At 60.5% G+C, this 12,250-nt stretch overlaps 7 protein-coding genes across 7 annotated transcripts; 3 read left to right on the top strand and 4 right to left on the bottom strand.

Annotated features, from left to right (window-relative positions):
- The first annotated feature begins 96 nt into the window (after positions 1–96).
- BX661DRAFT_178316 (ornithine aminotransferase) lies at positions 97–1,698 on the top strand. Its single transcript, XM_051534884.1, has one exon. It carries the CDS (start codon positions 213–215, stop codon positions 1,491–1,493), a length of 1,281 nt encoding a protein of 426 aa, XP_051393785.1. The 5' UTR covers positions 97–212; the 3' UTR covers positions 1,494–1,698.
- Positions 1,699–1,963: 265 nt separating this feature from the next.
- On the top strand, positions 1,964–3,658 carry BX661DRAFT_135255 (GPI transamidase component PIG-T; the record flags this gene model as incomplete). The annotated part of the gene is made up of 2 exons (XM_051532651.1): positions 1,964–3,377; positions 3,435–3,658. Coding segments are annotated over 2 exons (1,638 nt in total), but the record flags the coding sequence as incomplete, so codon positions are not given.
- A 108-nt stretch (positions 3,659–3,766) lies between these two features.
- On the bottom strand, positions 3,767–4,756 carry BX661DRAFT_193171 (transcription initiation factor IID, 18kD subunit-domain-containing protein; the record flags this gene model as incomplete). The annotated part of the gene is made up of 1 exon (XM_051537762.1): positions 3,767–4,756. The coding sequence occupies one exon, from the start codon at positions 4,754–4,756 to the stop codon at positions 3,767–3,769; it is 990 nt and encodes a 329-aa protein (XP_051393783.1).
- Positions 4,757–5,149: 393 nt separating this feature from the next.
- Positions 5,150–7,441, top strand: BX661DRAFT_169238 (Alpha/Beta hydrolase protein; the record flags this gene model as incomplete). The annotated part of the gene is made up of 1 exon (XM_051533500.1): positions 5,150–7,441. The coding sequence occupies one exon, from the start codon at positions 5,150–5,152 to the stop codon at positions 7,439–7,441; it is 2,292 nt and encodes a 763-aa protein (XP_051393782.1).
- A 105-nt stretch (positions 7,442–7,546) lies between these two features.
- Positions 7,547–9,520, bottom strand: BX661DRAFT_178312 (organic solute transporter Ostalpha-domain-containing protein). The gene has a single exon (XM_051534883.1). It carries the CDS (start codon positions 9,243–9,245, stop codon positions 7,569–7,571), a length of 1,677 nt encoding a protein of 558 aa, XP_051393781.1. The 5' UTR covers positions 9,246–9,520; the 3' UTR covers positions 7,547–7,568.
- Positions 9,521–11,231, bottom strand: BX661DRAFT_178311 (tRNA-guanine(15) transglycosylase-like protein). The gene has a single exon (XM_051534882.1). It carries the CDS (start codon positions 11,155–11,157, stop codon positions 9,757–9,759), a length of 1,401 nt encoding a protein of 466 aa, XP_051393780.1. The 5' UTR covers positions 11,158–11,231; the 3' UTR covers positions 9,521–9,756.
- Positions 11,232–11,759: 528 nt separating this feature from the next.
- On the bottom strand, positions 11,760–12,133 carry BX661DRAFT_140722 (cytochrome c oxidase, subunit VIb; the record flags this gene model as incomplete). The annotated part of the gene is made up of 2 exons (XM_051532855.1): positions 11,760–11,819; positions 11,951–12,133. The coding sequence occupies 2 exons, from the start codon at positions 12,131–12,133 to the stop codon at positions 11,760–11,762; spliced, it is 243 nt and encodes an 80-aa protein (XP_051393779.1).
- Positions 12,134–12,250: the final 117 nt, after the last annotated feature.

The following is a 12,250-nucleotide window of genomic DNA, read 5'->3' as shown; positions in this document are numbered from 1 at the left end:
GCAGCAGAAGTAGAAGCAATGTAATGGCCGCGCGTGCAAAAGCTATAAAAGGAGGGGAGGGGGTTAGGGAAGGCCTCCCGCCACTTGCTGATAGATCCACAACTACCGACCGACTTTATTACCAGCACATACACACAAAATAAATCATACACAACCAAGCAAGCAGGCCCAACTAACACTACACTCTCTCAAGCCTACACGCAATTCAAGACATGTCTCCTCCCCCCTATTTTTCAGCAACGTATACGGCGGCCACATCCAAGGAGGCCATATTCCTCGAGGACACTCATGGCGCACACAACTACCATCCCCTCCCGGTGGTCATCTCGCGCGGTGAGGGTGTCCATGTGTGGGACCCCGAGGGCAAGCACTACTACGACTTCCTCTCGGCATACTCGGCAGTCAACCAAGGCCATTGCCACCCGCGCATTGTGGCCGCGCTAACCGAGCAGGCGTCGCGGCTGTGCCTGTCGTCGCGCGCATTTTACAACGACAAGCTGGGCGCCACTGAAAAGTTTATCACCGAGTTCTTTGGCTACGAGATGATGTTGCCGATGAACACGGGCGCAGAAGCCGTCGAGACAGCAATCAAGCTGGCGCGCAAGTGGGGCCACATAAACAAGGGCCTGAACGACAATGGCTTTATCATTGGCGTCGACGGCAACTTTCACGGCCGCACCATGGGCATCATCTCGATGTCGACCGACCCCGAGTGCCGCAACGGCTTTGGGCCATTCATGCCAAACATCACGGCCGTCAACCCAGACACAGGCGCCAAAATCCGCTATAACCATGCCGAGGACCTCGAGGCTGTTCTCGAGGCATACGGCGACCGTGTGGCCGGGTTCTTGGTTGAGCCCATCCAAGGCGAGGCCGGGATCAAGGTGCCCGAGGCTGGGTACCTGAAGCGCTGCTATGATCTGTGCAAAAAGCACAATGTTTTGTTCATTTGCGACGAGATCCAGACTGGAATTGGGCGCACCGGCAAGCTGCTGGCCATTGAGTATGAGAATATCCACCCCGACATTGTCATTCTAGGCAAGGCGCTCTCGGGCGGTGTCTACCCGGTGAGCGCTGTTTTGAGCTCGCGTAGCATTATGATGTCGATCAAGCCCGGCGAGCACGGGTCGACATACGGTGGCAACCCGCTGGCTTGCGCTGTCGCTGTCGCTGCACTGAAGGTCGTGCGCGACGAGAACCTCACCGAGCGCGCGTACGAGCTGGGCAAGCGCTTCCGCGAGAGCCTGCGCAAGATCGATTCACCGCTGATCAAGGAGGTGCGCGGCAGGGGGCTGCTCAATGCCATCGAGGTCAACGCGATTCCGGGAAAGACCGCCTGGGACCTGTGTCTGCTGCTGCGCGACCGCGGCCTTCTGGCAAAGCCCACCCACGACACTATCATTCGTCTCGCGCCGCCGCTCACCATCACGGCCGAACAGCTGGACGAGTGCACCAACATAATCATCAACGCAATTGCCGACTACTCCAAGTGAGCGTTGAGAAAAAAGAGCATTCTCTGCATAGGCCCAGCTGCTACTACTTGCTGCTGCGCATTGGCAACAGAAGGTGATCAACTTGCACTTGGGCTTCAAGCTCGAGTTTAAAACACGCGCATTCTTCGGGTGATCTGACACAGTGAAGCTCAAAAACTCGTTTTTTATTCTTTTTCGCTTTGCCAATATTTATTACTTTCCGCATACGCACTTATTGCAATTGTGTTATTTATTTATTGTTATTGCTATTTTTATTCCTCTCTCCCTCTGTTTTTATTCCTCATCCACTCGCAAATTTGAGCTACCACTCGCAGCAGCACGCCAAAAATACCAAAATGCGAGTTACATGGTGCGCCGCGGCACTTGCGGCCGCCAGCTGGAGCATGCTATCCGGCACAGCGCTTGGAGAATCGGACGACACAGCCTCAGGTAGCACTAGTAGCAGAACTAGCAGCAGCACCAGCACAAGCGCAGGCACAACACGGCGCGAGTCGTTTACCGAGGACCTTATGATAAAGCCACTGGCCGACGGCAAGGTCCTGCTGCACTTTGAATTTGTGATTGAGCGGAGTCTGGCAGGCGCCAGCAACGACAGCCAGCTTGCGCACCACTACCACCTGTTTCCGCGGCAAATCGGCGAAATCGCGCAGCGGTACAACGTCGACGAGCTGCACCTGGCATTCACGCAGGGAAACTGGAGAGAGGCCAGGTGGGGGTACCCGCCAGTCAACTCGCAGGGCGTCGGTGCCGAGGTGCGCGCGCGGATTAGGGGCGCCGAAGAGCAATCTGCAGCGCAGTGGAAGGGCCTGACGAACGCGCTGTCGGGGGTCTTTTGCGCGTCGCTGAATTTCATTGACGAGACCAACACTATCACGCCGCAGCTGACATTTACCGACGAGTCCGCATCCAGCAGCACGAAAGAAGGCATCTTGCGGCAGGGATATTTGCCGCGAGAGAACGTGTGCACGGAGAACCTCACTCCGTGGATTAAGCAGCTGCCCTGCCAGTCCAAGAGTGGCGTCGGCGCGCTGCTCAACCCACATCGGCTGTACAATATGCACTTCAACTCAATGGGCATTTCGCTGGAGCCTGTGGGCCGGACAAGGCACGGTGGGCGGCCAGCAGCACTGCGGTATAAGCAGCACTTATCGGTGGTTCTCGACCCGCGCACGTTTGGTCTGGGAAGCAAGTGGACGGCTTCGGAGCTGGTGGGGATGCAGCTGGCACCAGCGTGCCCAGTTGCCGAGCGGAGCACGGTGCGCGTCATCATTGCACCTGGGTCGGGCGTGCGTGTGACGCCTGCGGCGTCAGCACTGGGAAAGCTGGCGGGGCTGGACATGCACACCTTCGACTTGAAGAGCCAAAGGTCAATGGGCGAGATTGAGCTTGAGTTTGATAGCATGGGGGCGAAGGAGAGCCCGTTGCCGGTGTTGGGCGTACACCGCCACGTCACGGGCCATGGCGGTAGCAGCGGGGGCGTCGAGGCGGTCATTGTCAATCGCGGCGACAAGGCTGTGGATGTCACGTACATGGACACCCTCCCATGGTACCTCCGGGTATACTCACACACGCTGGAGATTCGCACACAAAGGGGCGGCGAGGGGGCGGCAGATGCAGATGCAGATGCAGGTGCAGATGCAGGTGCAGGTGCAGGTGCAGGTGCAGTGGCAGAGAGGCTGGTGCCGTCGAGGTTGCTCTTCAGCCCTGCGGTTGACCGCGGGCGACCGTCGACGATGGAGCTGGCGCTCAGGCTGGGACCGCAGTCTCGCACGACGCTGCGCTACAGCTTTGACAAGGGCTTTTTAAAGTACACGGAGCACCCGCCGGATGCCAACCGCGGATTCAATATTGGGCCGGCTATAGTGTCATACACAAGCGATGCGGGTGGCGGCAGGCAGCAGCCGCTTTATTGCGCGATTGGGGCCACGCTGCTGCTGGCAGACAACACCACGGCTGTTGATGGCGGCGGCGGCGGCGGCGGCGGCTGCGTGGTGCGGGCGTATAGCGAGTTATTCCTGGCCAGCCTGCCGACGCCTGATTTCTCGATGCCCTACAACGTCATTACATTTACGTGCACGATTCTCGCGCTGTTCTTTGGGCGGATATTCAACTTGCTGACGCGTGATTTTGCGGTTCTTAACGATGAAAAAGCCGGAAAGGAGGAGGGGGATGGCGTGGCCGTGGAAGTCAAGTAGATAGCAGATACAATAAACAAACACATAAGCAAGCAGACAAAAAGTTATACATGGCCATCGAATGTCAAATGTCAAGTGTCAAATAAAGGACACGCGTGTTCTGGTCAGTCCGCCCTTGAAGTTGCGGATGGGTTGCGGGGCGCGCTGCAATCTGCGGAAGGCCTCCTGGACGTGCTGGACGTCCAGCGGCGTGCGTGCTGTTGGGGGGCCAGAGAAGAGCGAGACGGTTGACGTGGCCAGCTTGGGGGGCAGTTTCTGGGGTTGTTGCTGGCTGCACGTGGGCGTGGGCGTGGGCGTGGGCATGGATTCGACCAGGCACTGGGCGTCGTTGGCGGCCTTCTCTAGGTCGCGCTTAATTTTGAGGGCGGACTCTGTGATCTTGGAAACCATCTCGAAGGTCAGGAAGCCGAGGATGTCGATGATCTCGTCGTTGAGTTTTGTGTCAAGGTATGCAGCCATGTTGGCCCACTCGCGGAAGCGCTTGCCCTTGCGAAAGGTGAAAGAGGCCTGGCGGCACTCAGAATAGTGGACGTACTCGTCGCGCGTCATCTGCTTCGTGACGTCGTCGGCGTCCTTGAGGCGCTTCAGGGAGTCGCTCTGCGCGTCGAGCATCTCCTCGTCCTCATTGTCGTTGTCGTTGTCGTCGTCGTTGATGTTGTCGAGAAAGGTGGTGGCGAGCTCCCATGACAGCCTGATCTTGACTTTGGATGCGCCGCGGTCGGGCTTGTCAGCGGCGGCGTCGTCGATGACATCGTTGTCGGCATCCTCGCGCTCCTTGACCTTCTTGCGCACGTCCTTCCAGCTGAGGTACTCGCGCAGGCGCATGACCTTTGTGCGGTCGTGGCGGATGAGGAAGATAAAGTCCTCGGCGGCCATGAAGCGCGAGCCGCGGCGCTGGGCCTGGGCGGCGGCCATGACGATGATCTCGATGACCTGGGAGCGCACGATATCCTCGATGAGCATGGTGGTCTCAGGCAGTGGGTCCTGGACTTCGCCAAAGACAAACATCATCTGCTGGATCTCAGTGGTGTAGCGGTACTTTGTCGGACGGTCGCGGTGGGGGTCCATTGCGGGGTGGGGGGGGGGGGAATTAAGGTGAAAATGAATTAAAGGTTGAAGAAGGAAAGCAAAAAAGGCTGACCATAAGGCCGATTGTTTTGTAGGGTATACATTTGGGTCATCGCGTTGGTTGTGGCGGGCGCAATGCGCATGAATTAAATGCACTTTCTAGATCACATGGCGTCAGTTGTATTGGCGCGTTTAATGATGCCGTCGCTGTCGTTGTTGTCGCTGTCATTGCGGTGCGGGCGCAGCGCAGGGGGCCGGGCGACGCATCTCTTTTCCACTCGGGCGGCAATCACAAGAGCAAGCACAATCGCACGCACAAGCACAGGCACAAGCACGGGCACAGGCACAAGCACAGGCACAGACACAAGCACAAGAACTAGAGCAAGAATGTACATGGCCAGCAGAGACATCTTCGCAGCCGACAGCAGCAGCAGCAGCAGCAGCAGCAGCAGCAGCAGCAGCAGCAGCGCCAGCAAGGAAATTCCAGTCGACGAATTTGGCGCAGCCGTGCGCGCCGCATTCGAGGAGGCGTACGCCAGGCCCAGCGTCGCGGCAGGCGTGGTGCGGCGCACAGCGCAGGCGGGCGTGGTCAGCGCCAGCATCACGACGTGGCAGCGCGACTTCACCGGCGCGCGCAAGCGGCGGGTGGCGCAGACGCTGGTGCTGGGCATCGGCGGCGGGCACGCGGCCGAGCTGGCGGCTGGCGCGGCGGCCGACGTCAGCAGCGAGGTGCAGGCGCTGGAGTCGCCGACCGACGCAGCGCTGCGCGCCGTGCTGCGTGGCGACAAGGGCGCGCGCACAGTCGAGGTCTGGCGCGGCGGCGTGTTGCAGCGCAGCTTCGACGTGGCGGCGGCGCACGGCGACTTTTACGGCGACGCGACGTTCGGCAGCCTGGCGTGGAGCAACGACAACAGCGTGGTGGTGTACGCGGCCGAGCCGCCCGCGCAGCCCGCGCACGGCGCCGACATGGCGGCCTCGCTCGACGCCAGCCCGTTTGCGCTCGACGGCGACTGGGGCGAAACGTTCGGCGGAAAGCGGCCGCCGGTGCTGGTGGCGCTGCGCGTGGCCGACGGCGCCGTGCGCGTGCTGCAGACGCCGCGCGGCGTGTCGCCGGGCCAGGCGCTGTTCCTGCCGGGCGCGGCGCACCGCATCGCGTTCGTCGGCTACGAGCACGGCGCGCGCAAGCCGGGGCTGGTGTACTGCCAGAACCGCCCGGCCGCGCTCTTTGTCGGCGCGCTGGCCGGCGGCTTTGAGCGCGTGCACAGCGGCGCCGTGCGGTCGCCGCGCCTGGCGCCGTCGGGCCGCACGCTGGTGTTCCTCGAGACCGGCGCCGGCGGCCCGCACGCGGCGGCGTCGGCGCTGAGGCAGTGCGACCTGGCCACCGGCGCCGTGCAGACGCTGGTGCCGGTGGTGGCGCGCGCGCAGCCGGGCCCGCAGACGCTGGGCGGCACGCGCGTGCCCGGCGGCTTTCCGGGGCTGTACGCCGACCAGCTGCCGCGCTCGCCATGGCTGCGCGTGGCCAACGCCGCCGACCGCGACGTGCTTGCGCTGTCGTCGACCTGGCGCAGCACCAGCGCTGTGCTGACGCTGGACCTGCACGCGCGCCGCCTCGCGCGCCACTCGCCGGTCGACGGCGCGGCGGCCGTGGCCGCAGACGTGCTGGGCTGCGCCGGCGACCTGGTTGCGGCCACGCGCTCGACGCCGGCCGCCACCGCGCTGGCCGTGGGCGAGGCCGCGCTGGGCGCCGACGGCGACGTCGAGATAGCGTGGCACGCCGCGCGCAGCGAGGGCGCTGGGAACGTGACCTGGAGCGTTGAGCCGATTGGGCCGGCTGCGTGCGCTGGCCACACTGGCTGGCCCGGCTTTGCCGAGTCGATCCTGGTGCTGCCTGCAGCGCCCGCGCCGGCCACGCGCTTCTTCTGGCCGGCCGGCGCCGCCGGGCCGCCGCCGCTGGTCGTCATGCCGCACGGCGGGCCGCACACAGCACACACGCTGGCGTACGGCGCGCAGGTGGCGGCGCTCGTGCGGCTGGGGGTCGGCGTGTTGCTGGTCAACTTCACCGGCTCGCTGGGCTTTGGCCAGGACGCCGTGGCCGCGCAGATCGGCCGCATCGACTCGCTGGCGCTGGCCGAGATCCAGGCCGCCGCGCAGGCCGTGCACGCCGCCGGCCGCGGCGACGCGCGCCGCACCGTGTACATGGGCGGGTCGTACGCCGGGTACACTGGCGCGCTGCTGGCTGCGCGCGCGCCGGGCTTCTACCGCGGCTTTGTGCTGCGCAACCCGGTGGTCGCCATGGCCGCCAACGCCGTGACGTCCGACATCGCCGACTGGTGCTGGGCCGAGCTGGGGCTGGCCTACGACTTCCAAGCGCCGCCGCTGCTGACGCCGCCGGTCTACGAGCAAATGTGGGCCGCGTCGCCTGCCGCCGAGGCCGACGCCGTGCGCGACCCGGTGCTGCTGCTGCTGGGCGCCAACGACCGTCGCGTGCCGCCGCAGCAGTCGTTCGAGTACTACGCGCGCCTCAAGGCCGCCGGCAAGCGCGTGCACTGCCGCGTCTACCCGGGCGTCGGCCACCCGCTGGACTCGGTCGAGGCCGAGCGTGACGGCTTCGACGCGATTGCGCGCTTCTGCAGGGCCAGCCTGGCTGGGGAAGACGAAGCAAAGCAAAGCAAAGCAAATGAATGAGTCTGCGAGTATATTTTATTAAATCAAGAATATAATTATCAGAGCCAAGGCCAAGGCCAAATCTAACGCCACAGCAAAAGCCAAAGCCAAGGCCAAGGCCAAGGCCAATGTCAGCACGCCCTGTATTTTACGCCCCGCCATACGGCCGCCGCCGCGCGTACCCGAATGCCACACCAATCTCCATCACTGGGTAGTTAAAGTCGCCTTCGACGCCGCGCGCCTCGTCGTACAGCGCGTCGTCGCGCGCGACCTCAGAGGCCCCAAGCTCCATCGACAGCTCCGCAAGCTGGCTGCTGTAGTCGAGCCCGCCAACAGACACAGCACCGGCACCAGCCACAGAAACGAGGCCGTAGCCCGCATCATCGCCGCCCAGCACCACAAGCCGCGACCGCTCGTCCGCCTGCGCCGATGCGTACACGCGCCGGCTCTCGTGCACGGCCCGCGACGGCGCGTGCACCGTACTGCCGATGAACTCGACAGCCGCCCGCGCGCCGCTGCCTGCGCCGTGCACGCCGTACAGCAGCTTCGCCCGCGTGCGCCCGGCACTGCTGCCGCCCGCAAACGCGACGGCGCGGTGGTCCACCGGGTCGACCGGCAGCCAGTATGTCTTCTTGCCGCCCTGCGTGTAGCGCATGCCGGCGCGCAGCCGCCGCTCCTTGATCGGGCTGCTGTAGCTGCCGGATGCGCTGACCGGCTCGCCAGCTGTGTCCTCGCTCTCGTGCCCCGACTCGCCCAGCGACACCAGCGACCGCGTCTCGGTCTCGGCATCTGCCGCAAGCGCCCCCCGCGCCGGCTGCGGCATCTGCCTGTCCGCCCAGTCGACCGGCCCCGTCGGCCCAAAGTGCCTGTATGTGTACGTGTGTCCCGACCACGCGCTCTTCGCGTCGACCACCACGTCCTTGATGCCCAGCGCGTCGCGCACCGCGTAGAACAGCCGCACGCGCCCCGCCAGCCGCGTCGACGGCACGTAGTCCTCGTACGAGAACGACACCCAGTGCCCCAGCGCCCCGCCAATCATCTCCAGGCAGATCAGCCAGCTCTGCAGAAACGTCGCGACGTGCTCGGCCGACACCGTCGTCGTGTCATGGATCACGCCCAGCCCAACCAAGATCGACAGCCCCAGCCCTTGCCAGTACGAAAAGAACACTATTGCCTTGACGCACATAAACTTCGGCAACGGCTTCCACTGCGCCAGGCTCGAGCGCGTCGCCATGTAGAACACCACCAGGCAGTAGAGCGACAGTGACACGCTGCTGTTGTACACTACCTGCGTCCACAGGTATCCGTCCGACGGCCCCCACTCGCCCTCATGATACGCCCCGAGCGACCGGAGCACCATTGTGCTCACAGCCAGGATTGGCTTCACCAGCACGTACTGCAGAATCCCGCGCTTCAGGAACAGATAGTCGTACGGGTCACTCAGGTCCAGGTCCTTGCGCACCAGTGATGCCGGCCAGAACAGCTTTGTTGGGTTCTGGTCGTGCATCGCCACCAGAAACGCCCGCTCGCCGCCAAAGTACGCTATCAACAGGCTGACGAAGCAGTATATCACGAATGCCTCGTAGATGTCGCGCACCGTGTCCAGATAGTACCCTGCGCTGACCGACACTAGACTGTACCACGCTGTCAGCGCATACACCGGGACCATCATTATAATGCGGATCACCCACCGCTGCAGGTTCGGCTGGCTGTAGTTCTTGCAATGCGACCATATCGACGCCGCTGACATTAGCGTTGCCGCCCAGCTGCAGAGCCCCGCCGACCATATCATTGTTGTCACGACCCAGCTCCCTGTCGCGTCCATGTGTGGAATAAAAACAGTGCTGTTGTTATTTTTTTCTATAGCACTGCCGCACCACTGCCGGTGCAACGTTCAGTAGTAGTGTCTAGTGGTATGTGCGTATATGTGTATGTATGTGCGTACGCCTAAATGAATTTATGCGAGCGAGTAGTGTGTGGCTGTCCCGTGCGCCAAGCCTAACGAATAAAATATCAGACCAAATAATTAAATATACAACAGGCCAATTGAACAAGGCAAACGATTTCGAGCAAAATAAATAAATAACAGAATAAAAAACTTGAACAAAGGAGTGACGACGACAAGTTGAGCCGTGTGTATTGTGCAAATTACTGCTTGTTTTTTTTACGCGCATAAATGCTGGCGCAACTGACCACAATAAAAATTCGTCAATAAAAAAAACAAAGTCTTGATGTATCATCCGTCTGCACTTTACACAACACGCTGTGCAAATCGCAAAAAGGAAAAAAGAAACAATGAAAACGAGTTTCACACTGCCGCTTGCAGCCGCAGCCAGCTATAGTGGCTCCGCGTGCCGCTTGCGCTGGATCTTCGTCGTGGGCGAGTTCTCCTGTGTGGCCAGCGTCTCCAGCTCGCCAAACGCCTCGCTTGAGGAGCTGTAGCGCTCCAAGAACCGCTGTGCATCCTCAGCCAGCGTGGCGCGCGCCAGGCTGCTGCGGATGTCTGCGAAAAAGCCCTTGTACCAGTGCATGTTGTGGATCTGCAGCAGGACCGTCGACAGCATCTCCTTGGTCATCAGCAGATGGTGGATGTACGCCCGGTGGTGGCTGCGGCACGTGAAGCACGAGCACCCCTCGACCAGCGGCCCAAAGTCGTTAAACATCGACTCTTGCCACAGGTCCAGTCGCCCAGCAGCAGCAGCAGCAGCAGAAGCGTCCGCGATCTCACCAGCCGCCCCCTCGCCGCCAAAGACGTATGTCGAAGCAAATCCTTGCTCGGTGACCGCGTACGGGTAGCTCGAGTCGACAAGGTCGATGCCGCCAAGGATCGCGCGCAGCGCTGCGTCGGGCGCGCTAGCCCCCACCATGTACCGTGGTTTCGACGCATCCAGTTGCGCCAGCGAGTGCTGCACTAGCTGCAGCTTTCTCTCAAAAGGCAGCGCCAGGCTCACGTCATTGAAGACATACCCGGCCACATCGCTTCGCGCCAACAGCTTTTTCGCGCTAATGTCGCGCAGCTCCGGGCTGTGCGACCCCATCACTGCTGCAAAGACCGCCGAGGGATACACTGACTTTGCAATGCTCTCGTCCAGCCACTTGGCCGACCGCGTCACCGACTTTGAAATCCGCTTGCCCTGCGTCAGCGACGGCAGCGGCTCCTCGATATAGTCGGCTGGCGGAATGATAATATCGGGCTTCAGGCGGTCGACAAGCTGCGCAAACACCTCGGGTGTCAGCCGCTTCGTGCCGCCCTCCGAGTCGATCGCCAGGAACGAGTTGGTGGACTTTCCCACCCGCCGCGTCACCGTGGGATCGAGCGTGTCCAGCAGAAGCACCTCCGAGCGGTCCAGAAAGACAAAATTGTGCAGTCCCGCGTCGTGCTGCCCGCACGCGGAGCCGTCGTCCTCAAGGAAGTCCTCCAGCTGCACCCGGGTGCACGCCGGCATGTCGCTCAGCTCTGCCGCCACCTCGCGCACTAGATGCGGCTGCAGCCCGTGCCGTGTGTATTTGAGGAATGTCGGTGTCTCCAGCCCTATCGCTGCCGGTGCTAGTGTCGATGCCGACGGCGATATCGACGCTGGCGCGCTGGCCTCGCTGTTCAAGCTGCGATCCAGCACTAGTCTGCCGCTCCGTGGAGAAGCAGCAGCGCCGCTGGCCACGCCCACGGCTGCGTTTGCACCTGTCAATTCAAAGTGAAGCGTCATTTTACGAGAGAGTGCGCGAACTGAGCCAGTCATAAATGCAATAAAATATAATAATGTAGAGTATTTCGGAAGAAAAAATTAAAACCAAGAAAGAAAGAAGTAATTCATTGAACCGGCTCTCATTTTCTACTCTGCTGGCTGCAAGGGTTCTGTTTTTTTCTTTTATAAAAGTGACAGAAATTGCCTTTGGCCTTTGCGCTCCTCCTTTTCTCACTTTTTTTAGCTCACCAGCCTTTCATGACATGTCCCGTCATATGGTCTGAAAGACGGTCCACACACAAAGGCCCGCCGGGTCTAGGCCCTTATTTGCTTATTGCTTGCCCATTTTTCTTTCTTCACGCTCCAGACTTTGTGCTCAAAAATTGTGTTGATTTCTCGGGTTGATTATTCACTTTGGAGAAAGTTACAGAATCGGAACAAAAAAAGTAAGCAAAGTTTCTATATCGCCCAAGTCACCTTGGTGGCAGATCCCAGTTAGCCAAGCGTGTGTATGTGTGTATGGGCGTGTGTGTGTCCCTGTACGCCCCTCCCTAGATCGCGTTGAGGATGGTTCTGATCCGGCCTCCAAGCGGCGAGATATAAGAAAGAAATACCGGCCGAGCACACGCATCATGGCAACTACACGCACCGGCCGCTTACGAGCTTTCGGCAATCGGGAAGGTGCCCTCGTCCTTCTGCGCGTCCCACTTCTCAATCTAACAAAAAGAAAAAAGGCAATAGGCGCATTCAAGAGCGAAAATAAAAATTAGTCTTAGGATTCAGCCTCTCAAACACGCTTTACTTCACAAACTGCATTCGATGCTACAAATGAAAAAGAAAAACCTACCCATTCGTTGGGGCACAGAGTCACGTATGCCTTGAAAAACTGCTTGCAGGGAGCGTACTCCTCGCCCTTTGCCGCAACACACTTGGTGTAGTCGTAGTAGTTTTGCCAGCAGCGCTTGGTCTGGTTGACGTTCGGGAAGCGCGCGTCGAAGGGAGCCGTCTCAATCTTAATTTCTTCCGACATTTTGTTAAAAAAAGGGATTTATACGTTAGAAATAGAAAAAAGAAGTGTTAATTCAAACAAGTGTTTGCGAATGCGAAAAAAAGAAAGCAAAAAACAAATTGGCAGTTTAAAGTACAG

Source organism: Kickxella alabastrina, assembly GCF_025024165.1.
Source record: "Kickxella alabastrina strain RSA 675 chromosome Unknown BX661scaffold_4, whole genome shotgun sequence".
Taxonomy (NCBI): domain Eukaryota; kingdom Fungi; phylum Kickxellomycota; class Kickxellomycetes; order Kickxellales; family Kickxellaceae; genus Kickxella; species Kickxella alabastrina.
The sequence above is the reverse complement of the archived record's forward strand: the minus strand, read 5'-3'. Positions and strand labels throughout refer to the sequence as shown.

Bases quoted from the DNA above. Each gene is read 5' to 3' on its own strand.
- BX661DRAFT_178312 (XM_051534883.1), bottom strand. From the start codon at position 9,245: ATGGACGCGACAGGGAGCTGGGTCGTGACAACAATGATATGGTCGGCG.
- BX661DRAFT_178316 (XM_051534884.1), top strand. From the start codon at position 213: ATGTCTCCTCCCCCCTATTTTTCAGCAACGTATACGGCGGCCACATCC.
- BX661DRAFT_178311 (XM_051534882.1), bottom strand. From the start codon at position 11,157: ATGACTGGCTCAGTTCGCGCACTCTCTCGTAAAATGACGCTTCACTTT.